The sequence below is a fragment of the Mastigoproctus giganteus genome, chromosome 13 (genome assembly GCF_048544385.1).
Source record: "Mastigoproctus giganteus isolate SK-2022 chromosome 13, ASM4854438v1, whole genome shotgun sequence".
Taxonomy (NCBI): domain Eukaryota; kingdom Metazoa; phylum Arthropoda; class Arachnida; order Uropygi; family Thelyphonidae; genus Mastigoproctus; species Mastigoproctus giganteus.
This window is the reverse complement of record NC_143587.1, coordinates 88,892,693-88,919,312: the sequence shown is the minus strand read 5'-3', so window position 1 is coordinate 88,919,312 and position 26,620 is coordinate 88,892,693. Positions and strand designations below refer to the sequence as shown.

The 26,620-nt window shown below is 39.6% G+C and overlaps 1 protein-coding gene and 1 pseudogene across 1 annotated transcript in view; one reads left to right on the top strand and one right to left on the bottom strand.

Moving 5' to 3' along the window:
• The window catches only part of LOC150076249 (plexin-B-like), a 705,969-nt gene that overhangs the window by 223,356 nt on the left and 455,993 nt on the right, over nucleotides 1–26,620 (bottom strand). Inside the window, exon 14 of the mRNA XM_090387297.1 lies at nucleotides 21,448–21,620. Within this exon, the coding sequence (XP_090243423.1) occupies nucleotides 21,448–21,620 (173 nt within the window). The remainder of the gene's footprint in view (nucleotides 1–21,447; nucleotides 21,621–26,620) is intronic.
• LOC150076250 (small subunit ribosomal RNA) lies at nucleotides 3,876–5,058 on the top strand (annotated as a pseudogene).

Sequence of the window (26,620 nt, the reverse complement as noted above, 5' to 3'; positions counted from 1 at the left end):
AATCTCACTGAATAAAAAGAGCAAGTAAAAAGTATTTTCGTGTTTGTAATTTCATGGGGGCAATTAGGAAAAAAAATTGTCTAAAAAAGCCCTTCAGGGGGCGATAATTAAAAAAAAAGTTGAGAAACAATGGTTTAAAATCATTTCCCAAGTTTAAACCAGTGCCGAGTGGGAAAATTTCTGCTGGATTACACTTGAGAAACTCAAGCCAAATGCCTCAACATCTACAGGACTTGTAATTAGTAATGTGTGTGAAGGAATTAACAAAATTTCCAGCTTTCAAACTCAGGAAATTCTTTATATCTTGAGTATACAGTACCCCATCCGATTCAACACAAACCTGTTGGCTTCCTTACCACTGCATAATAGGGAAGCTGGTTTTATTCACTTGCAGGACGACATTATGTACAAAAGCAATTTTGTTGATTAGCAACAAATTGCTGCAAAGCAATGGGTGGAGCTGCACATCATTTGCTGCTGCAAAGATCCATGGGTAAGAGCCTTAAACTAAATTTTAACCAAATAACTTATTTGTTAGTTAACTTATTTATTGGTTACTTATTTGCTTATAAAAAGATAAGTTTTAGTTTTTATATTAATTCTGTGAAATTAGAATATTCTTTTTTTAAATAATGGAACTGAATAATTCCAATTATAGACAAATATAATTTAAAATCACTACATTTATTAAATCACTTCACTTAATTTAATCACTTTTATAACTGGATAAATTAAGATATGATATAAAAAGATTGTTAAAAATTATCATATAAATCAATCAATAATAACCAAGCAGGCAGTTGCTGCATAAGCTTTGTTTCCTTGCTGTCTTTATAGGATTTCTAGCATGAGTGCTATGTAGATCATATTGTTCTTATCAATGTAATAGAGGATGTACATGATGATTGTTGTAATAAGATTTAGTCAGTCTATGATATTTCAGAGGTGCTTTTAAAAGTGAGAGAGAGACAGAGAGAAAACTGAACAACATTTATTGGGCAATTGAACAACATCTGTTGGGCATTACTGCAGAAGGCACATTCATCAAGTACATGTGTATTCTGGCTAGGATTACCTCTTGTCTTTCGGAAGCTGGAGCCCATAATTGTGGTTCAGGTTTAATTTGAAAGAGCTCATTGTGTGTTTGAGTTTGCCATACAAAATTTCATTACACACTCTCTGTATTTCGAATCTGAAGGCAAGAAATGGTACCTGAAAGTGTGACGAGGCTGTGCTGGATGAATGTGTAGTTGCATGATCTGCACATTCATTCCCTGATACTCCAGCATGACCCTCGATCCAACAAAAGATTATTATTTGCTGTTATTCCTGGATATGCATCAGCTCGGTTCTTACGTTTCAGTAATGGATGGATTAGTGAAGGAGGCATTTTTAAAGGCTAACAGTGCACTCTTCAAGTCAGTGTATATTATACTTTGGACAGAAGGAGAATATTTCTAGGGCATCTGATAGCATAAAATTCAGCAGTATAGCTGCTACATTCAGGTGGAAGTAAAAGAGAGATAGCTGGACAATGCAAAACAGCTGCTGCAAAGACTTAGAAACACCAGCCCAAATTTTTCCAAAATGTAAATAATTTTGTGCACTGACATCTGCAAGGGAATGCTTTCCCCATTATAGGAAACAACTGTACCAGGAGGGTATAAAATGTATATTGAAGGTTTATGCTGATATCTGCAATTTAATACCAGCAAGTTATTGGTATCACACTGGTATTAGACAGGAATTACCCTGGGTTTATTCCTATAGTAGATTGTAATCTGTGAGTCTTTAATAAACAGGCAAATGAGGTGAATATGTAGACTTTGAATTTTAGTTGCATAGTTCAGTAGTAATAGCTTCTTTCTGATACTGAGCAGAGTTCCATGGGCCTCAACATAGACTTTGTACTGGAGACATTCTGTAAGAAGCTATAGAAAATGTGAGAATGTGAGTGCAGTATGTTGAAGGTGTGAGAGATGTACTAGTATGCTCTCCCTATCAGAAACTTACAACTGATGCATTATAGTACAAGAAAGATCTTATTACAGCATTATACAAGTGAAGTAGGGTACAATGATCTACACCTGACACTGTAGCAGAAATGAACTGGAGTATGTTTATTTTTGTTTATCACCTAGAATGTAGTTGTATAATATGAAGGGGCATTTGAAAGGTTTGTGGCCTGAATATGAAGGGTTAATTTTAGGAGTCCAGTAATATGTTACTTTTCAGCATTCTCCTTTGGAGTCAATACATTTTTCCACAGATGCTGCAATGCATCATTTCCACCTGCTAAGAAAGTTTTCTCTTGGGCCTCCAAGGAAGTGGGGTATCCACTGCAGCAATGACATTAATGTCAGCCACACATTTTTTCAAATCAGGAAACAGGTGAAAGTGAAATGGTGCTAGATCTGGTGAACAGTAGTAGTAATGGCAAATGATGGAAGAAAAGGCAAGCTCATATAGCATCAGCCAAAAAAAAAATAATAAAAAAATAACCCTACACAGTTCACTCCACCCATACCCTACAAGAATTTGTATAGTCCTTCCTTGAATTTATTCAAGCCATCCACTTCCACAACAACAAATGGACGCCTGTTCCAACAATCAACCACCAGCAAGATGAAGACAAACATCCACACAACTATCCTGCAACCACCCTTCCTCGACTTGAATTTATTCCCTTCATGTGTAGCCTGAGCAGGAAGAAGAATACCATTCATATTCAGCTTACTCAATCCATTCAAGGCCTTAAACACCTCAGTCAGATCATCCTGTAGATGCCCAGTTTCCAGAACTGAAGCCTTTCTAGGTAAGAGCACCCTTTTTTTTTCCCTTCACCAATCTGGTTGCCCTTTTCTGCAACCATTCCAGCAGATCTACATCCATCCTAAAGTGAGGCAACCAGATCTGTATACAGTACTCAAGATGCAGCCTAACCATAACTTTATACAAAGGGATAATCATCTCTTTATTTCTGCTAGCAAAGTTTCTAAGTATAATTGACAAAACCCCATGAGCTGTCCTGACAGCACATCTGCACTGCTCAGAGAATTTCATGTCTGGCTGCACAATTACCCCAGGCCTTTTTCATTTTCCACTACCCTGAGAACCACATAGTTGATAAGCTACTGTGGGGTTACTGCTACTGATATGCAGTACCTTGCATTTGTCAATGTTAAACTTCAACTGCCATTTCTCAGCCCATCAACCCAATTTTCCTAGATCTTGTTGCAGTAGTTGACCCTGATGACTGTCGTTAACCACCCTGCCAACCTTTGTATCATCTGCAAACTTTGGCATTAAGCCTGATATAACTTCAATATCACTGATGAATATTGAAAACAACAATGGGCCCAGCACTGAACTCTGGAGAACTCCACTAATAACATTATCTATGAAAAGAAGTGCCCGTTGATAACTACTCTGTTTTTTCGACTTAACCATACCATTAATCAGCTCTAATAAAGTGCTGCGCCCTGTGGCCCCCTCAACATGTGTTTCACCTCTCCTCTCTGCTTCTCGTTCCATTCACAAAGTAGTGCCCGTTGGTCTACACAGCAGACCCAGTCGCCTGTCTCGGCCGAAGAGCTGATTGGGCTGTGTTTTAAGTTCGAATTTCCATTTATTGAGTTTGCTGCCTATGCGACCGAGTGCCGAGATTTCTTCCGAAGTCAAAGCATTCTTCCGCACCATGAGTTGGAGAGTGGAGTGGGGTCGAGGTGAACTGCTCCTCATTGTTAGGTCTTGTTAAGACACTGTATGCCGAGAGTGTACTGCAGTGTGCTGGACTTCGGCGCACCTCGACTGTGACGCAGTTGGACACTATTCTGTGGTGATGCCACAGTGCATTCGTGGACTGTTGCAAATACTACCTGATTGATCCTGCCAGTAGTCATATGCTTGTCTCGAAGATTAAGCCATGCATGTCTAAGTACATGCTTAAGCAAGGTGAAACTGTGAATGGCTCATTAAATCAGTTATGGTTCCTTAGATTGTACTCGGATAACTGTGGTAATTCTGGAGCTAATACATGCAGCAGAACTCCAACCTTCAGAAATGAGCACTTTTATTAGACCAGTACCAATCAGGCTTCAGTCTGAAACTCCTGGTGACTCTGGATAACTTTGAGCCAAATGCACGGTCTCGTACTGGCAACACATCTTTCAAGTGTCTCCCTTATCAACTGTCAATGGTCTGTCATGTGCTTACCATGGTCGTAATGGAGAATCAGGGTTCGATTCCAAAGAGAGAGCCTAAGAAATGGCTACCACATTCAAGGAAGGCAGCAGGCATGCAAATTACTCACTCTTGGCATGGGGAAGTAGTTTTGAAAAAGAACAATACGGGACTCTATTGAGGCTCCGGAATTGAAATGAGTGCATTCTAAATCCTTTAACGGGGATCTATTGGAAGGCAAGTCTGGTGCCAGCAGCTACGGTATTTGAAGCTCCAATAGTGTATATTAAAGTAGTTGCGGTTAAAAAAAGCTCATAGTTGTATCTCAGTTCCAGAAGGGTGGTCCACTTCCCGGCCTGAACAATCTCGCTGGTTTTCCTTGATTCTCTTCACCGTGCTGGGCGACCAGCACGTTTACTTTGAAAAAATTAGTGCTTAAAGCAGGTGTAACGCCAGAATAATGGTGGATGGAATAATGGAATAGGACCTCTGTTCTATTTTGTTGGTTTTCGGAACACGAGGTTAAGAGGGACAGATGGGCATTCGTTATTTTGTTACTGTTATTTGTTTTTTTTTTAGGAGCATTAGCAACTAAGGCCATATTGCTCCAGGATACGCAGTGGTCATTCCCTGACCTTTCCGCATCTTCCATATTTGGTGGTGACGGGCTCGAACCCCGGTCTAATCAAGAAGCGTGTGCTACGCACTGCTGCTCCTTCCCACCTGGCTACGGAAGTGCCTGGGCATTGGTATTGCAATGCTAGAGGTGAAATTCTTGGACCATCACAAGACAAACTACTGCGAAAGCATTTGCCAAGAATGCTTTAAAAAGGGGGGTCTGCTGACGAGGACAGTGGGAGCCAGACGTGTTCAAAGCTACTAAGTGGACTTTTTTCTTTATTGATTTGAAATTGTTTTTGTATAACTTTTGATTTAAATTTAGCAGGACAATTTTTTTTGTGAGTTTCTGATTATATTAGTGCATTTATTCTTTACTCGGCCTTGTAATTGCATAGAAATGACAGTTTATTTCTGCCAGCATTGTATCGACAAAAGCATTTGAATCTGCCACCGTTATTGATATAGCAGATATTGGTGGTTCTATGAAACTTGTAGCAGGGTAATCAGTATCAGCAGAGGATTATAATTATAAATTATAGCACTACTTATGTGATTTAATAATTTAATTTGTCACGTAGATCGTAACGTATAACAGTAATATTCATAGAGCTTTCAGAATCAGGGATTTGGCATAGATAGCTAGCATGAGAGTTTGAATCATGTGGGTGGCAATCAATAGTTAAATTTAGACTAAGGCGCATTTAGGGCTAGAGCCTCAAGCTGCGAACAAATTTAGACTATGTATATAAAGTGCTTAGCATCATAATACACAGCCATTTCTGAATAAACAGATAATTTTTAAGGTGGCATCGTTTTAGGTTATATCTCATATTGTGAATACCTTCGCAACGAGTTGCCATGATATTGCACTACTTTGAATAAGTAACGCTTCACCTAAGGAGAAGACTAATGTTACTTATTCTCAGATAGGTACCACCACACAGACAGCACTGTTTCAGGACTATTTGGTCCTTCTTCAGTGAGTGGGTAGGTACCCAAGTGATGCAATGATGGCAAAAACAGTTATGAAGTATAACTCCACAATATGAGAGATGCCTGATGGTGTATGATGTATTTAGACTAAGGCGCATTTAGGGCTAGAGCCTCAAGCTGCGAACAAATTTAGACTATGTATATAAAGTGCTTAGCATCATAATACACAGCCATTTCTGAATAAACAGAAGATTTTCTGTTTATTCAGAAATGGCTGTGTATTATGATGCTAAGCACTTTATATACATAGTCTAGTTAAATTTATTAACTATTATAACTACTGAGATTTTACAAATGTAATTTTTTAACTCAATACATATAATGACTTAGATTTTACAAACGTAATGTTACAACTTATACATATAACTTGATAGGAGATACAAAATTCATATAACGTAACTCAGTTGGAGATACAACTCAATATTGAAATATATATATACAGGTTATAACTGCATTGGGACATAAGTTTAGTTATATTTTTAATTGTACTGAATTTAAAATTTTAATTGAAATTGAATCAAAATCATGCCTCAGATAAGAGTAGAAAAGCAAAAGGCTCAAGCTAGTGAGAGTGCTGTGGCCCAGGGGAGAACTGAGGGGATGGCTGTCCTCTGAATCATAGCCTTTTGAAATGTACTGCATGGTTGATGTTTGTGGAGCATTCAGGAATGGAACATGATATTGTGAAGGGATATGCAATAGGAGGGAGTATATGATGAGAGTCTTTGTGTGTGCTCAATGTAAGGAGTGTGAGGAAATCAGGTGCCAACTCTGCATTGTTATGGGCTTACATGAGAGCTTGGAGAATAAGGTAGATGCCCTCAAAGGATTTAAATTGAGGGCCCGTCAAGCTCTCAGCTGCACACATCAACGCCAGAGCTTGCACTTGAACATCAGGCAACACAGCGGCAATCCCCAAGGCAGAATGTGCTGGTCCCACAGGAACTAGTTGTTGTCGGTGACTCTATTGTCAGGGAAATGAGGAATATATTATGAAAGAAGGATAGTGGAACAGGACAAGGGTATGTCTGCCAGGGGCAAAGGTTGATGATGTTGAAGAGCAGATATCATTTTTTAAGAGCACGAAAGCTAATATTGTTGTGCACGTTGGCACTAATGATCTTATGAGTAAGAGACCGGCGGAATTACTTAATAAGTACAGATCAATGCTGAAAAAAAAGCCACGAGTTAGTGTTAAATTTGAAATTGTCTACAATTCTACCCAGACACGATAGGAGGGAGTATATGATGAGAGCCTTGTCAATCAATTCGGCCCCAGAAAGATTTTGCAAGGCTCAAGGGGTTGAATTTTTCTCAGCCTGGTCTGTGCTTGTTAACAGGAGAGACTGCTTCTACAGGGATGAGATACACTTAAATAGAAAGGGTGCAAGAATATTTGCTGATGCTATTGAGGCAATGTAAGGTGGGTAGGAAAACTGTTAGAGTAACAGTAGCTGCTGGCAGAGGTGAAAGTGATTCTTGCACTGCTTCTATTGGAATGAGCAGCAGGCTGGAAAACAAGGTGCAGGGAATTTCAGAGACTGCTGGGAGTCATCGCGGAACAAGTAAATATATGGACTGTGTTAGGGTAGCTATGAATAAGAACAGGTGTATGTATACTTGCGTGTACACCAATGCTAGGAGGTTGGTAAATAAATTTAATGAATTTGAGGTGTTGATCAGAACATCAAAGGCAGATATTGTTGGAATATCAGAGACGTGGTGCACACAGATATAAGGAATGCAGAATTGGAATTTGGGGAGTACAACATGTACAGGAAGGATAGGAAGTGAGGAGGGGTTATGCTATTAGTTAAGAAACACAAAATCTAAGGAATTTCAGCCAGTTGACATGGATGGACAGTGCAGTGTCGAGTCAGTTTGGTGTGACATAAGTATTGGGAAAGAAAACTTGAGTAGGAGTGTGCTATAGGCCTAATGACTCTGATGAGTATAATGAACTGAACAGAGAAGTCGAGTGGGCCAGTAAATCCTATTGTCTTAGAATGGGGGATTTTAATTTCCCAGATATTGGCTGGAACTTGTGGAATGGTCGCTCACACACTAGCAAGGCTATTGTGGATTTACTGGATGATTGTTTTCTACAGCTGCATGTTCAGGAAGCAACTAGAGGGAATAACACTCTTGATCTGATTATCAGTAGTGATTCTTCATGCATTAAGAAACTGCAGATAAAAGAACCACTAGGTGGCAGTGATCACAGAGTGCTGATGTGCGATTTACTCAAAGAGGTAGGAGATTTACTCTACCATCAGGGGAAAAGGGAAAGGAAAGGAAAGGGAAGGGTTTTGGTTTGAGACAGTTTTTAAATTCTATACAGTGGGATCAACTGTAGTGGGAATAGGCTTTTCATACCAACGAATAAATATTGTTCAAGGTTTAGGCCTAATTGAATGACAGATGAACTAATGAGACAAGTTGTTGTTGTGGGGGTTTGGATGGTGCCTAAGCTACTTTGGCTATAATGCCCCTATTCATATGTAATAATATATGAGAAATTCTTGTAATGTCAGAAGAGGCTGAAATCAGAAATAACTAAAAACTCCAATTTTCTTCAGAAAGTTAAAAAAATTCAGGAATATTTGCATTGTCACCAACGACATTCTCAAGAGTTTAGCATTAGCATAGGCAGATGATGTAAGAAAGCAAGCTTATATAGAATCGGTCAAAAAAAAAAAAAAAAAAAACCCTTATTTCACCCAGCCACTCGCTCCAAGAATCTATTTAAGCTATCAACTTCTACAACAACAGATGGAAGTATGTTCCAACAATCAACCATCCGCTGGCTAAACGCAAACTTCCGCACATCTATCCTACAACCGTCTTTCCTCAATTTGAATTTATGCCCTCTCAGGTGATTATTCTGAGCAAGAGGAAGAATCCCATCAGTATTGAGCATGCTCAAACCATTCAAAGCTTTATACACCTCAATCAGATCACCTCGCAGGTGCCTAGACTCCAGACACTGTGATTTGCAAAACGTAAGCCTTTCTTCATAAGAGCAACCCTTTATTCCATTCACTAATCTTGCTGCCCTTCTCTGTACTCATTCCAACAGCTCTATATCCTTCCTAAAATGAGGCCTCCAGACTTGTATACAGTACTCAAGGTGTGGCCTGACCTTGCCTTATACAAGGGGATAACCACCTCCTTATCCCTGCTAGAAAAATTCCTGTATATCATTGACAAGACACCTTGAGCTACTCTTGCAGACCATGTGCACTGCTAAGTAAACTTCATATTTTCCTGCACAATTACCCCCAGGTCCTTTTCATTCTATACCACTGTCAGTGTGGTACCACAGAGTTGATACATTACTCTGGGATTACTGCTTCCCATATGTAGTAATTTACATTTGTCAATGTTAAACTTCATTTGTCACCTCTCAGCCCATCTGCTCAACTTTTCTAGATCTTGTTGCAGCAGTGTACTGTCATTAGTGTCATTAACAACCCTGCCAGCTTTCGTATCTTCTGCAAACTTGGACTTTAAGCCTGATATACCATCGATATCATTTATAAATACAGAAAACAACAATGGACCCAACACTGAACCTTGAGGAACTCCACTAATAACATTAGTCCACGAAGAGCAGTGTCCACTGATTACCACTCTCTCTTCTCGCACTCAACCATCGCTTTATCCATAGCTGCAATTTGCCTCCAATGCCACACTGCTCCAATTTGTGCAGCAGTCTTCCATGTGCAACAGTATCAAAGGCTTTTCTAAGATCCAAATATATGATATCAAAGTTATTCTTTACATCCAGTTCCTTTGTGACTACATCATAGTATCCAATAAAATTAGTCAAACAAGACTTCCCCTTAACAAACCCATGCTATAACTGAAGTCTTGTCTAGGTGATCCTGTAATCCTTCTTTAACCAGTGCCTCCATTAATTTCCCTGGAACAGAAGTTAAACTAACAGGTCTGTAATTACGTGTCTCCCTTTGTGGATTGGGGTCACATCTGCATATCTCCAGTCCACAGGTACCTCCCTGAGTCCAGGAAAGCTCTCATAATTATGGCTAAGGGTTTGCTTACTTCCTTTGCTACCTCCTTTAATATAACTGGATAGATTCCATCCACCCCAGGTGCCTTTCTTGTGTTTATCTTCAACAATTTCTCCTCCACTTTACTCTCAGTTATTACAAGATTATTTAGCTTACTGCCAGAGTTAAATACACCTCTGGCATCCCCCTCCCCTCATGTGTGAATGTAGATACAAAATACTCATTTAGTTTGTTAGCTACCTGAGCAGGATCATCAACAGTTGAACCATCGATATCCAGTGGACCAATTGGATTCTTCCCTTTCCTTCTAGAGTTTACATAAGTAAAGAACTCTTTGTTTTTCTTTGCATCCTTTGCCAAAGATTTCTCGGAATCTGCCTTCACCTGCCTAACTTCTTTTGTAACTTGGTTACAGACCAGCTTATATCTGTCATAGGCTTCTGTATCACATGTTAATTTATATGTATCCCATGCATTTTTCTTCTCTGTCACATGTCTAATTGGCGCCTCCGTAGCCAGGTGGGCAGGAGCAGCAGTGTGTAGCACACGCTTCTTGATCAGACTGGAGTTCGAGCCCGTGACCACCAAATACGGAAAGGTCAGGGAATGACCACCACATATCCCCGGAGCAATATGGCCTTAGTTGCTAATGCTCCTAAAAACCAAATAACAAACATGTCTAATTAGTTCATCTGACATCCATTTAGGCTTAAATCTTGAACAATATTTCTTTGTTGGTATGAAAAGCCTAGTAGCTTCCAAGGTTAACTCTTTGAATGCTTCCCGTTTTGAATTTTTTGTTGGTAACATCATCAGTTGGTCCCGTATAGAATTTAAATACTGTCTCAGACCACTGTAGTCACCTTTACAAAAGCAAAAACTCTTCCCTTTACCCCTGATGGTAGTTACCTCTTTGAGTAAATTCCACTTCAGCACACAGTGATCACTGACACCTAGTGGTTCCTTTATTTGCAGATTCTTGATGCATGAAGAATCACTACTGATAATCAGATCAAGAGTATTACTCCCTGTGGTTGCCACCCGAACATGCTGCTGTAGAAAACAATCATCCAATAAATCCACAAACGCCTTGCTAGTGTGTGAGTGACCAACTCACAAATTCCAGTCAATATCCGGGAAATTATCCCCCATTATAAGACACTCTAATTTACTGGCCCACTCTATTTCTCTGCACAATTGCTCATTATACTCCTCAGATTCATTAGGTCTATAATGGGGGATTTTAATTTCCCGGATATTGACTGGAATTGAGGTAAGCGTCACAGGTCGGTATAGGAGGTGGAACCCATGGTGGTTGAGTACAAGTTGTTACTTGTTGTACGGATTGGATGGAAATATGCCAAATTTGCATCAGTTCAATAAGGCAAAGACCAGTTGGCTTTACTATGCTAGGATTATTTCTGAAAAGGTTTTCTAATGGTAGATTGAACAGGTATTACTGAATCGGATGGGTGGCACACCTATGTACCTTGACAGCATACTTCAATAATAGTGTTTCCTATATAAAGTTAGTGGGGCTCGTGGGCATCAATGTAGAGACTATGTGGTGGTGATGTTCTGAAAGCCCCAAGTGCAATCCTCAAGGCACTGTGCTGAATTGGATCAATCCAACGCAAAGCACTTGCTTTGGCAGAATCATAGACAGGAGCACCCTAATCGAGACGAGCTCTGATTAATGCCCTGTATAACCGAAGCAGGGAGGTGTGATCTGCACCCCATGTTAGGGCAAATAAAGTTCTGAGTATATTTAACTTTTTGAAACAGGAAGTACATACATTTTTAATATGGTCTAAGAAATTTAATTTGTTTTCAAGGATTAATCCTAGAAATCTGATGTTAGTAGTGACTGGGATGGAGACATTGGAAATTTGAAGTTCAGGATCCAGAAGAAGTTTGCGTTTGTCTACAAAAATGGATACAACTGTTTTCTGTTGTGAGAGTCGATAGCCGTTAAGGCTGGCCCATTGTTGTATTTTATAGAGTGATATCTGAAGCTGCCATTCAAGAGATCTCATGTTTTGGGAATGGCAGGAGATGGAAAGGTCATCTGCATAAAGGTACATCTGAACTGTGTTTGGAAGCTGTTTAGTGATGGAATCGATTCTAAGAGCAAAAAGAGTGGCACTCAGTACTGATCCCTGAGGAACACCTTCCTGAATGAAAGTTGTAGAGAGGTAATTTTGTTATCTTATTTGAAACAATCTAAGTGTGTAGAAAGTTCTGAACAAATATGGGAAGGTTGCCCTGTAGACTGAGAGAATAAAGATCACTAAGTACGCCATGCCGTCATGTGGTGTCAAAAGCCTTCTCTATATCTATAGAAACCATTACTAGATGTTCATATTTAACGAAGACACTGCGAATGGCAAATTCAGCCTTGATCATGAGATCGAAGCATGATCTGTTTTGACAAAAGCCATGTTGACTATGGCTCATTAGATGTTGTGACTCAGTGATCCAGATGAGTCTACTGTGGATAATTATTTTCAAGGATTTTGCTGAGGCAACTTGTATGGGGGTTGGATGGATCTTTTCCAGGCTTCAGGAATGCCAAAACAATACAGTGGTGCCAAGAAGCTGGATAAACATTTTCTAAAAAAAAATACGATTGTAAAAGACCAGGAGGAGGGCACAAAGCTTTGTCATCAAGATGTTGCAGCATGACATAATAGATCCCATCTGGTCCGGTGGCACCATTAGGAGCTGTTTTAATGGCATGCAAAAGTTCAGAATATTGAAGAGGTTTGTTATATGGTAGAATGAGGGCAGTTTGGAAATTAATAGAATGCTATTCTTTACTGTTTTTATTTCCCTGGAAAGATGTAGTATAAGCTGATGTTGCTGAGATTTCAGCAAAAGTATTGCCCAAAGCATTAGCTATATCCAAGGGACTAGATAAATCTCACCCATTCCAGGAGAGGATCGGAGACAGTATGGTTGGAAACTTACCAGAAAGCTGTCTAATTTTTTTTTTCAAATTAATTTGCTCTCAGTGTTTCTGTTAATTGTTGATGCAAAATGGGTCCAGGATTCTTTTTTTGGCTTGTCTTTGTATGAAACATGCTTTTGCCTTTAATTTCTTATAATTTATCAGATTGGCTGTGATTGGATATTGCCAAAACAAATTCCAGGCTTTATTTTTTCCTTTTGTGCATTCCTCATTCCACCAGTAATTATAATGCTTTCGGCTTGGGCGATTTGATAATGGTATTGTGTCTTTGGCCAAATTTAGGAGATGCAACATGATGTAATCTGTCACATCATCAATAGGCTGGGGACAGATTTTTTTCTCATCGAAAGAGATTGATGACTGAAATTTTGCCCAGTTTGCTTGGGCAAATTTCCATTTCCTGCAGGGCTTAGTTAAAGGAGCCTGTGCTATCAATACCTTGCATACGATTGGGAAGTGATCACTGCCCATAGGTTCATTTATAACATACCACTCTATGGTCGGGACCAGTACTGGAGAACAAATGGAGAGATCTATTGCTGAAGTATATCCAGTTGGGAGCTAAATGTGAGTGTTCGTGCCAGTATTCAGTATGGCGAGGTTTAGTGCGTCTAAAAGGCTTTCAATGAGTCTACCCCCCAGTCTATCTAATTTAGAAGTGCACCATAAGGGATTGTGCCCATTAAAGTCCCCTAATATACAGAGAGGTGGAGGTATCTCTATGAAGAGGTCTTCCACTTCTTTTAAACAATAAGTATGGTTTGGCTGTAAATAGATTGAGACTAGTGTTATTGCAATATGGAGAGTTATATGGACAGCAACAGCTTCTATTTCAGTTTGAAGTGGGATATGCTTAGTTGGGATCTTTGAATTTATTAGGATTGCTAAACCACCGTGGGCAGCATTTGCTGTATTGTGATTGTTTCGATAAAGGCAACAGTTCTTTATCGAAGGAGAAATTTGAGAGGTTAAGTAAGTTTCTTGAAGACAAAGAGCAATTGGAGAATACCAGTTAATTAAATCATGGATATCATCTGTGTTGCAACAAAAGCCTCTGCAGTTCCATTGTACAATGAAGGACATTGTTTGTGTTTAATTGTTGGAGCTGTATTTGACTGTTTTTTGAAGGTGACTGGCTTATGACATCCAATTTTTGTTTATCTTTTTTCAAGAAAACTGGCTGACCATTGTCCATTTCTTCTTCTTCAGCATGAATTTCTAAATTTGGATCTTCCTGTATAGATGTGCCATCTGTGTCCATGATTGTGTCCTGAATATTTTTCATTATATTTGAATTTGTAATATTTGGTGTGGTAGCACTCATTGGAGGAGGAGATCCCGCTGGTATTGTCAGAGGAGTATTATTTGCTTGGTCTGAGAGTTTGGGTTGTTGTTTACGTACATTTGGTTGTTGCTCAGAGAGGACAGTTCTAGCCCAATCAGAAATTGATTTATTAGTAGGAACTGTGACATCAGTTTGAGTAGAGACTGTTTGATATTTTTTTACTGCATTAAGATGAGAAATATTTTTGTTCATAGTAGGTGCAACTAGTCTTCTCGCTTCTTGGTAACTGACTTTGTTCTCAACTTTGTATTTTACTATTTTTTTCTCAGTTTTCCATTTTTCACAAATTCTGGAATAGGCAGGATGATCACCTTTGCAATTTGGACAGGTCATTTTTGTAGTCGTACAGTCACTTTTTATGTGATCCGAGGAACCACAGTTGGGGCAGACAGGAACTCCTCTGCATACAGTTTGTGAGTGGCGATACTTTTGACATTTATAACATCTTACAGGATTCGGAATGTATGGGCAGATATGGCAAAGGAAATAACCTGCTTTTACAGAGGAGGATAAGTTGGGTGTATTGAATGTGAGAATAATATATCTGGTAGGCATAAGTTGATTATCTTTTTCAGTAATTATACGTTTTGCTCGAATTACATTTTGTACCTGCAGCGCTTGGGTTATTTCTTCCTCTGTGACATTTAAAAGGTACCAGCTGAATATGACACCCTTAGATGAATTTAGGGTTGCGTGAGGAGATATTTTTACTGGAATGCCAGCAAAGTTTGTTAACTGTAAAAGTTTCTCCGAATGCCTGTGGTTCGTAGTTTCCACTAGCAGGTCTCCAGATTGCAACCTGTTGATAGTCTCAGGAGATCCTGCAATACATTCCAGATGTTTTTGTATCAAGAAGGGAGAGAGTTTGCTCATTGGCTGACTAGTGAGGGAGTGGAAAATTAAAAATGATGGGCAGGGTTGCTCCATCTGATTAGTTTTCTGTATCTTTGGATGATCATTTCCCTAAGTCGCGATTGGAGTTATGGTTAATGTAGGTGTCTGTTCTGAAGCTCGAAGGCTCTAATGGTGGAGAATTATTTTTATCCATAATGGCTCCTTTTGGCACTGGGGGTTTCTCCTTACCACCCAGATTACCGGCCCTGCCACGGGGAGGCAGGAGCAGTGCCGCTTTGTGGCCAAGCATAGTTAGTACGGTGAATAAGTCTATCTAAATTAAAGAAAAAGGTGATTTCCTCCTTCTGGGCTCTCTTATTTCTTTTAAGAAATTAGAGCTACTTAACCGAAAATTTTAATAAGTGCAAGAGAAAACAAAGGAAAACTCAGTCGCTGGGAAGAAAAACGCTCGATATACACACAATAATCACTTGGCCATGGAAACGCTTGGCACCCGGGGCCAATGAGATGTGGCAGAGAAAAAAAATGCATAGGATACATAAAAATTAACAGGTGACACAGGAGCCTATGGTAGATATAAGCTGGTCTGAAATCAAGTCACAAAGGGGGTTAGGCAGGCAAAAGCAGATTACGAGAAATCTCTGGAAAAGGATGCAAAGCAAAACAGCAAAGAGTTCTTTACTTATGTAAACTCTAGAAGGAAAGGAATGAATCAGATTGATCCACCTTGATATCAATGGTTCAACTATTGATAATCCTGCTCAGGTAGCTAACAAACCAAATGAGTATTTTGCATCTATATTTACATATGAGGAGTTATTCGGTGAGGGGGGGGGTGCCAGAGGTGCATTAAACTCTGGCAGTGAGCTAGATAATTTTGTAATAACTGAGAGGAAAGTGGAAGAGAAATTGTTGAAGATAAACATAAAAAAGGCACCCAGGGTGGATGGGATCTATCAAGTTATATTAAAGGAGGCAGCAAAGGAAGTAAGCAAACCCTTAACCATAATTATAAAGAGCTTCTTTGGACTCAGGGGAGGTACCCATGGACTGGAGATGTTCAAATGTGACCCCAATTCACAAAGGAGGATCAAAGGGCAACACAAGTAATTATAGACCTGTTAGTTTAACTTCTGTTCCAGGAAAATGAATTGAGGCACTGGTTAAAGAATCACTGCAGGATCATCTAGACAAGACTTCAGTTATAGCTCGGACACAGCAGGGGTTTGTTAAGGGGAAGTCTTGTTTGACTAATTTGATTGGATACTATGATGTGGTCACAAAGGAACTGGATGCAAAGAATAATTTTGATATCATATACTTGGATCATAGGAAGGCTTTTGATTCTGTTGCACATGGAAGACTGCTGCACAAATTGGAGCAGTGTGGCATTGGAGGCAAATTGCTGCTATGGATAAAGGGATGGTTGAGTGTTAGATAAGACAGAGTGGTAATCAATGGTCACTGCTCTTCATGGACTAATGTTATTAGTGGAATCCCCTAGGGTTCAGTGTTGGTCCATTGTTGTTTTCTGTATTTATTAATGATGGAATATCAGGCAGTATAATGACAGTATGCTACTGCAACAGGATCTATAAAAGTTGAGCAGACTGGCTGAGAGGTGGCAACTGAAGTTGAAACCCACCTCAAGCTAGCAGTTTTAAGACTCACCTATTGCTACCTCAATAGCATCAGCAAATATTCTTGGCCCCTTCTGTTCAAGTGTAGCCCATCCCTGTAAAAAGTCTCTCCTGTTAACCAGCACAGACCATGGTGAGAAAATCCCCCCCCCCCATGAGCCTTGCACAATCTCTCCAAGGCTGAATTGATTGACAATGCTCTCAACACATTCCCTCCTATCATTTCTTTGTAGAACTGCAGACACTTTTAAATTCAATCCAAACTCGTGACTTTTCCCAACGTTGCCCTGTACTTGTCAGTAAGTTCCCAGATCTCCTACTCTTAATATTGTTAGTGCCAATGTGTATCACAATATCATCAAGGCAATGAAGATTTGTGAGCCGGCATGTTTTCCAGATGGAACAAGACTCCTTTGCTGATTTTATCTCAGGGTTTGTCTTTGATGTTCTCATGTAAATGCCTCACAAAGTCTAGATATGCCCCTGTGACTGTGTGGCCTTTTTGGAGGTAATCCAGTAACAACACTCCATCAACATCCCAAAAACTGATGCCATCAGTCTGCCAGCAGAAGGAATCAACTTGGCTTTCTTTGGAGGGGTGAAGAGCTGTGTTTCTAAGGTTGGACTGCTACTTTGTCTCTGGCTGAAAGAGAGGGACCCAAGTCTCATCCATGTGTTTTGATCTATGTAAACAACTTTGGGACTCTTCATGCTGACACCTTTTTCATGGCAAGTACCTGTTATATGTGCTACACATATTCAGATGAGATTCCCAAAACACTGGTAATGTAAATGTCACTCATTGATCACTAATCACCAGATCATACACACACACTCAACAACTTGTGGAGTGATGGATATTGAAGGTCTTCCAAGGCCAACCCTCCCTCATTTAAATTCTGCTGCCCAATTCTTCACTATGCAATAGAAAGGGATGTCCTTCCCTCAATGTTTTAAATATATCCTTATGAATTGCCTTTGGCATTAGTCCCTTTTTTTCCCTACCAAATATTGGATGACTGCATGGTGACTGATTTTGTCCATCTTTCCTCATTCACACAATTTTGTTGGCTTCAGATCCTGTAATTAAAAAAAGACATTGCTGAAATTTAGTAGGTTACTATTTGAAATGTTATACATTTAGTACAGAAACATTGCACCACTACTCTTTCCTATCATATTTTTGCAAACTTTCCAAATGCTCTTCTTATGTTCTAAGAAATTAGTAGAATTAGTAGTAGCAGCAGTGGGAAATGACCCAAGAAAGCAAACTTATAGCATCAGCCAAAAAAAAAACAAAAGAAAAAAAAAAAAAAACACATTTGTCTAGTTCTTCCTTGAATTTATTCAAACCAGCCACTTCCACACAACAGATGGATGTCAGTTCCAACAATCAACCATCTGCTTGCTGAAGTAAAACTTCTGCACATTCATCCTGTAAAAAAACAAAAAAGGTAAACTGCAGCCATTATCAACCCACTGCAGGATGGAAGCCTCCTCAACAATTCATGCTGAGGGAAATGGAGCATAATCTGCCATGCTGGTCCAATGTGGGTTGGCAGATCGACAGAGACTTGCTTGGCAGTCAGGGACTTGAACCCCAGTCTACTCAAAGAGCATGTGCTACTGCACTCCAGCTCCTGACCACTCGGCTATGGAGGCCGTTTCCTGTAACCATCCTCAACTTAAATTTATGCTTTCTCATAGCAGTCTTAGTCTGCAGTCTTAGCAAGAGGAAGAATGCCATTCGTATTCAGCTTACTCATCCATTTAACACCTCAGTCAGATCTCCCCGCAGGTGCCTAGTCTCCAGTAGATGCAATTTTCAGAACTGAAGCCTTTCTAGGTAGGAGTACCCTTTTGTTCCCTTCACCAATCTGATTGCCCTTTTCTGCACTTGTTCCAGCAGTTCTACCTCCTTCCCAAAGTGAGACCTCCAGACCTGTATAGAATACTCAAGATACAGCTAACTATGCCCTTGTACAGAGGGATAATCATCTCCTTATCCCTGCTAGCAAAGTTTCTGTATATCATTGACAAAGCCCTCTGAGCTGTCCTGGCAGCATGTTTGTACTGCTCAGAGAATGTCATATAATTTCACTTGCTATCAGAAATTAGACCTAGGAGACAAATTCCTTTCACAACTGAGGAGCTGTATATATGGAGTACATGATGAGATGTTCATTTTGGATAAACACTCCCTTGATGTTCAATCAGCTTTGATCATGAGATCAAAGGATGATCTATTTTTACAAGAGTCAAATTAATTATCATTGATAGGTCTTGGGACTCGAGATACCAGGTCTGACATTGTACAACTTTTTCTAAGGTTTTGTTCACACAGCTGGCAAAAGAAATCAAGCTGTAGATGTGAGGAACAGAATGATCTTTCCATGTTATTCTATGGATGGATTTCCACAATGGTTTTGTCACAAATGTTTTTACAGGAGTCGTATGCATGGTAGATGGTATCACAACTACAGTATTATTACTTGTATCTGTAGTCTAGTGTTTTGAGAATTTTGTGTAGATAAGAGTAATGATTGAGCCAATCAGAAATTGAAGTGTTTGGTGGAATTGATATATCAGTTTGAACAAACACTAAGTGAAATCTTTGGAGGCTTCGGCATATATTGTTGTAACAGTTTTCTCACTTGTAGGTATGAGATTTTCTTTTCTATCATTTTTTTCCCTCATATTTTCTTCCTCACAAGTGGTGAGAGAAATCTGGATGGCTGACTTTGTAGTTAGAACTATGTGAAGACTGAGTACTACGGTCAGCTATATCATGATCCTTTGGCCACAACGAGTCTCCTTGGCAGATGGGGGTTTCTGAATAGTCTCCAAATTTCTGACACTCATCTGACTGGATTAGCATTAGCATAGGATGCAAGAAAACAAGCTTATATAGCATCATCCAAAAAAAAAAAAAAAAAAACACCCATTTCACCCATCCATTCACTCCAAATGTTTGTTTAGTTCTGCCTTGAACTTATTTAAGTTGTCAACAGATGGAAGGTTGTTCTAACAATCAGCCACCTACTGGCTAAAGGCAAATTTCTGCACATCTATTCTACAAATGTCTTTCCTCGATTTGAATTTATGTCCCCCCCAGGGTGAGCAATCTGTGTAAGAGAAAGAATCCCGTCAGCACTGAGCTTGCTCAAACCATTCAAGGCCCTTATACAACTCAATCAGATCACCTTGCAGGTGCCTAGTCTCAGATGCTGCAATTTGCAGAACTTAAACCTTTCTTGGTACAGCAAACCCTTTGTTCCATTCATTAATCTTGTTGCCCTTCTCTGTACTTGTTCCAGCAGCTCTACATCCTTCCTAAAATGGGGTCTCCAGACCTGTATGCAGTACTCAAGGTGTGGCCTGACCATTGCCTTATACAGGGGAAATCACCTCCTTATCCCTGCTAGCAAAATTCCTATATATCATTGACAGGAACCATGAGCTACTCTAGCAGCCTGTCTGCTCTGCTCAGAAAACTTCATATCTGACTGCAAAATTACCGCCAGGTCTTTTTCATTCTCCACTACCCTGAGTGTAGGACCACACAGTTGGTACGTTACTCTGGGATTACTGCTACCCATATGCAGTACTTTACATTTGTCAATGTTAAATTTCAGTTGCCACCTCTCAGCCCATCTGCTCAACTTTTCCAGATCCTGTTGCAGTAGTGTACTGTCGTTAACAACCTTGCCAACCTTCGTATAGTCTGCAAACTTGGACATTAAGCCTGATATACCTTCATCAGTATATCAGGCTTAATAGCAGCAACTTGCCATTAATGCTATACTGCTCCAATTTGTATATCAACCTCACTGGGGTGAAAAGGTCATCATCAGGTGGTGCAACTCCATGTAAGCTGGATTGCAGTCCTTCAATGGTAGATAGCTCTTTCGACCCTTGGGATTAGCTTTATCACCCGAGTTTCCAGACTCTCCATTTTATTTCTGGATTTGGGATATATGGACAGATGCAACAGTTCAATAACCTGCTTTTACTAATGAAGGAAGGTTTGGAACATTAAATATCAGTATGATGCCATAAATGGAGATAAGCTCACCACCTTTCTTCGGCATAATTCTTTTTGCCTGAGTAACTTTCTTCTCATTGAAAATCAACTAAAAGAGATGAGTTTGAAAATTGAATCAGATTGTTCCACCATCAACTAGTAGACTGCCTGATTTAAGCCTTTGTGCTATTCACAGGAAACCAGCTGCACTTTCAAAACATTTCTGTATCAAAAATGGTAATACAAGTAGATTGTCTATAAATATCCAGAAGAATGGATGTTCCATTCAAGGTGCATCTATCATGAACCTTACTGGGGTGAAAAAGTCATAATCAGGTTGGTGCATGTAAGCAGTCCATGTAAGCTGGATTTGGAGTCCTTCAATGGTGGACAACTTTCTAAGTCTATAGTTTGCCTCTTTCGACCCTTGGGATTAGCTTTATCACCCGAGTTTCCAGACTCTCCATTTTCTTTCTGGGCCTGCGATTACTTCTAGTGAAAACAAGTTACTCTAATATAAACTGAGGAAAATAACATTTACAATGAAAAAAATATATATATAAATAAATAATAATATTTAATCAAAATCTCTTGAGAGTGTTTAGTGATACTCTGAAATCACTCAGTCATGGAAGTGTGATATGAGAGCTGCATGTAGGAGCTGAGTTACACTATAATCAATAGTGAGAAGTGAGAAAATAATTTTTCCAGTAAAGTAATTATTTTCCTTTTATTATTAAAACTACTTTAAAACAATATGTTGAATTTAATTATTAACTCACCCAGTCAATATGAGGAGGAGGACATATATTATCAGGTACTCTATTGCAGCTATCCCTATAGTGACAAAAATCTCCACACCATACACACTGATATTTCCTGTGTTGTGTTAAACAAAGAGAACAGTCAGCTCGTCCACTGTAGCTACCCAATAAGGAACATTTATACAGGGTGACTATAAAATTAAACAAAAGATATATTAAATAGCTGGAATTAATTGTAAATCTAATTATTAATATAAATGTTCTTTTTGTATTTTCCGAATGTATGCTATTCCAAATTACAGAAAAACATTTTTTTTTTTTTTTTTTTTTATTTCTAACCATTCTTTTTATTTCCTGAAACTATTACAGAACAGTTTCACCTGAACTCGACTCAACCTTCACAACCAGTAACACTATTATTATTAAATGTAATGGCACTGGTGACCTGAAATTTATTCATAGGCTAATTTCTATTTTTCGGAATTTTCAAAATTCTTATTTGTAGAGAAACTATCTCATTTTTTTCATCAAAATTTTGAAATGAAGTGAAATTCTGGCATTTTTTTTCCCTTTACTGATAAAAAAAAATAAATAAATAAACTACTTAACAGTATTTCATTCCTTCAAAGATCACTATATAATATCAGTGTAGATACACCATAGTTAACCCATAAATTTGAACTACATAAGTAGTGTAAAAGGTTCTAGTAGAGAAGACTACTGTTATTTATTTTCAGAGGATACCACCACCACCTAGAGGATCGTTTCGAGGCTATTTGGCTTCATCATTAGTGGGCAGGCAGGTACCCTGGTAATGCAACAAGCCATCACAGTTGCAAAGTTATATCCACAATATGAGAGATGCCAAAGGGTGTGGTAATAATGCATTTGAAATATGAAATGCACAAGGCATAATCCTTATCGGTTTTGGTAATTAACTATATAATATTGGTGTAGATACACCATAGTTAATCCATAAATTTGAACTATGTAAATAGTGTAAAAGGCATCGTTTTAATTTAAAAAGATCACTATGAACAGCCAAAAAGGAAAGGAGGGCAATTTAATAATATTCCAATGTGTCTTTCTCAGTTTGTGAAATTTGTAAGTTAACTTTAGGCTAGGAATTATAGTTTCCACAAGTTACCAGTCAGAGCCTGAAATAAGTAATATGTAATTAATGTTCCAAATTTTCAAGTTGGCACTGCAATTCTATCCCATTAATACAGCAGGTTAATAAATGCTGAACAGCTGGTCATTGCCTGATGACATCAAATTATCAGTACCTGCCTTCCCCCAATTGATTGGCCATTAAATACTTATGCATTGTAGCACACATTTCAATTGCAGCTAATTTGTGCGATTTTTTTTTTTTTTTTTTGCTTTAATAACACACCCTTATATATTCTTATGCATGTTTGAGAGGCACAAGAGAGAACATATAATACTGATCATCAGCGGTGATTCTTCATGCCTTAAGAATCTGCAGAAAAAAAAAAAAAAAAAAAAAAACCACTAGATTGCAGTGATCACAGCGTATTTTTAAATTCTATATAGTGGAACCAACTAATGATGCTACCAACAACAAATTAAAAATTTGCAGCATTCAGGGAAATAATTATAGAAGCTACTAGGCTTTTCATACCACCCAAGAAATACTGTTTAAGCCATACAATTAAATGGATTTCAGGTGATGATAATGAGATATGTGGCAGAGAAGAAAAATGAATGAGATGCATATAAATTATCAGGTGATACAGAGCCTATGGTAAATACTTGTATAAACTAGTCTGCAATCAAATTCACAAAGGATGTCAGGAAAGCCAAGGCAGAATAAGAGAATTCTCTTGCAAAAATACCAAGAAAAGCAGCAAAGACTTCTTCAATTATATTAACAGTAGAAGGGTTATATCTCATTGGTCCACTTGATATCAATAGTTAAACTGTTTGATGAATATATTGAAGTTCATGGCAGGATGAATAGGTATGTTGCATTTACATTCACACACGAGGAATTGTTTAGGGAAGTAAATTATTCCTCATGTGTGAATGTAAATACAAAATTCTCATTCAGTTTGTCAGCAACTTGAGTAGGATTATCAACAGTCAAGCCATCGATATCAAGGAAATTTGATTCATCCCCTTCCTTGTTACATAAGTAAAGAAGTATTTGCTGTGTTTCTTTGCATCCTTTGCCAAAGATTTCTCATAATCTGCTTTTGCTTGCCTAACCTTTGTGACTTGATTACAGACTAGCTCAAATCTTCCATAGGCTTCTGTGTCACCCATTAATTTATACATATCCCATGCCTTTTTCTTCTCTGCCACACACCCAGGGTCCTGAGCTGGATATCATCATTCTTCTTTTTCTTGGTGATTCCTTTCTACTTCTGTCTGTCTGTCTCTCTCTCTCTCTCGAGTAATTCAGAAAAAAATTTTTTTTTGCTGGTACAGCATAAGCCTCAGGCTTCCTTGCACCATATGGCTAATAATAATAATAATAACAATAATAATAATAATAAGCCAATTGACCAGATAGGCCAATTGACCCAGTACCAATGAGGCAATAGGAATAAGAAATTAATTGGAAAAGCGAAGAGCATCCTCAAGAGAGACGGCATCCACAGCAAACACGAGACAAAAAAAAAAATCAGAGAATAGGAGAGTACTTGGACACATTGAAGCAGAACCTCCTTGCACTCAGCAAGAAACTACGCCAATACAAAGAGCTCCCAGAGGAAAATAAACTGAATCTTCTATGAGGACCAAAGAGGCTTCTACAGGAATCTCGGAGAAGACTGGAAAGAAGGGAACGGACCACCCGAGAAGAAGGTTTGTTTGTTTGTTATTTGGTTTTTTGGAGCATTAGCAACTAAGGCCATATTGCTCCGGGGATATGGCAGTGGCCATTCCCTGACCTTTTTGCATCCTCTGTATTTGGTGGTCATGGGTTCGAACCCCGGTCTAATCAAGAAGTGTGTGCTACGCACTGCTGCTCCTGCTCAATCACCTTCTTCTCGGGGTGCCTCCGTAGCCCCGAGAAGAAGGTGATTGAGGAGTTCTGGGGGAAACATATGGAGCAGGGAAGTAAGACATAACAGCCAAGCCACCTGATTAGAACTAGAATGCAAGAAAACCAAGGATGTACAAGAAATGAGAAGGTGAGAGATTTGGGAAGAAGTAAAACAGACGATCAAGAACCCTCACAACTGGCAAACTCCAGGAATAGATAACATTCACAACTACTGGTACAAGAAGCTCACTTGCACACACAAGCACCTGGCAGAGCAGTTCACCCGAATGATAAGGCACCCAGAGACAAGCCTGAAATTTCTCACTCAAGGAATCAATATCTGAAGCCTAAAGATGAAAATACAAGAAATCCAAAATATAGGCCAATCACTTGCCTCCCAACAATGTACAAGATCCTGACCAGCTGCATAACCATGAAGATATCAGACCACTTGGAGAGCCTGAACATAATGGCCGAACATAGTGGCATAGTGTTTTGTGAAAGGTGCCACCTGTGGTTTCCCACATCTACACCATGGTACTTTGGGAAGAAGTACAGAATCTCTGTAAAAGCCAGAAAAAGTGTAATGTCTGGTTTCTGTCAGAGTAGTGTTATGTTTTGTTGTTGTGTCTCTGGCTGCTTGGCTGCAGAGCCCCTAGTGGGACCCCACGCTGCCTGCCACCACCACTGGGAGGTGAGCCAGGCTGCCCATTATACTCTGGCTGGCCTTTGCCAGGGTTGCCTGAGTTTCCTGACAAAGGCCAAGTGAAAAAAAAAGGGGGGGAGGGGAGAACATAGAACAGGAGTACGAGTTAGAAGGAACAGAAAGAGGGAAAAGGAGGACGGCCTGAAGTTGAGGAGCAGTCCGCTCTTTGAGGTGAAAATAGGGGTCTGGGAGTGGGAGTTAAAGTAGCAGGGGACAGGTGCCCTTACATGATCGCCAGAGGCCAATGGACTCTGTATCCTGCACTCAGGAGTTCTCCAGAGTGCCACAATCCTGCACCAGAATGGTGCCGGCTGATCCTACCCTATAAGGGGTTTGCAGCAGTATCCCGCACTTGATGAGTGCCAGCAGTCCCGCACCAGCGGTGTTCCTACCCATAAAGGATTAGCAAGTTGTCAGGGCAGTTTCCTCTAGCAGAGAAGGAGCTAACCCACGCCAGTCTAATTCAGGCCTTGGGCAGCAGGATCCAATGTTGTTTTCATTTCAGCAATCTTGGCTAGCCTCAGTGCAAAGATTTCCTGCACATATACAGTTAATGCCCTGTATGTGTTTTCATCGAGCAGCAGCGAGGACTCTTGATTACGTGCATTCCTTTGAATTGCGGTAACAAATTTGATTCTACTGTATGAGTGCAGGGCACTCATACATGAGATGCACCCAGGACTCTTCTTCTCCACAATGGCACCGCGGGTCTCTTTCAATCCCCCATAGCTGTGAGTTTCTGATGGAAGGGGCTGTGTCCAGCGATAATAAACGTCATGTGCAGACCAGGCAAGAACCAGGGAGGGGGCTCTGGGTGAGTATGGTTTATAGTTGGGAGGAATCGCCTCATGATGTCTCCTTTCTGTGTGATTTCCCAGCTCTGTTGCCATATCACTTGTAGGTGTTGGGTGATTCTCCTCTTCTCTATCTTGGGGTCATTTGCAAGATCCAGCTGGAGATTTACTATTTCAGCAGGTGTTCCTTTCCTAAGGTGGTAATATAGGCCTTGCCTGACTACTTCTAGGTAGAGTGGCTGACAACCTGTTAGAAATTGCAAGGCAGGGATGCTAACAGTGCGGCACACCCTACTAATTGATAGCAGCATGAACCTTTGAATTGTATCCAGCTTCTGTTTTTTGTTAGTGTAGCTTGTCTGTACCAGGTGGAGGCACAATAGCAAACTATCGGGACATATACTGCTTTGTATATGAAGGTCAGAGCTTTGTGCTTCAGGCCCCAGTCGGCTCTGCTCACCCCCATGATCATGGCGGCATACTTCCGGATTTTGGTGGCTAGATATCTCAGGTGGTTATGGAAAGTAAGACCCGAGTCAATGTAAATACCTAAGTATTTAACCTCTGTGTACAGTCGGATGGGAGTGAAGTTTAATTTCATCGTAGGTGGTCTTCTAATTGCCGAACAGCAGAAAGGATGCAAGCGGCTGAGCAAAGTATGCAAGGAGCAATTAACTA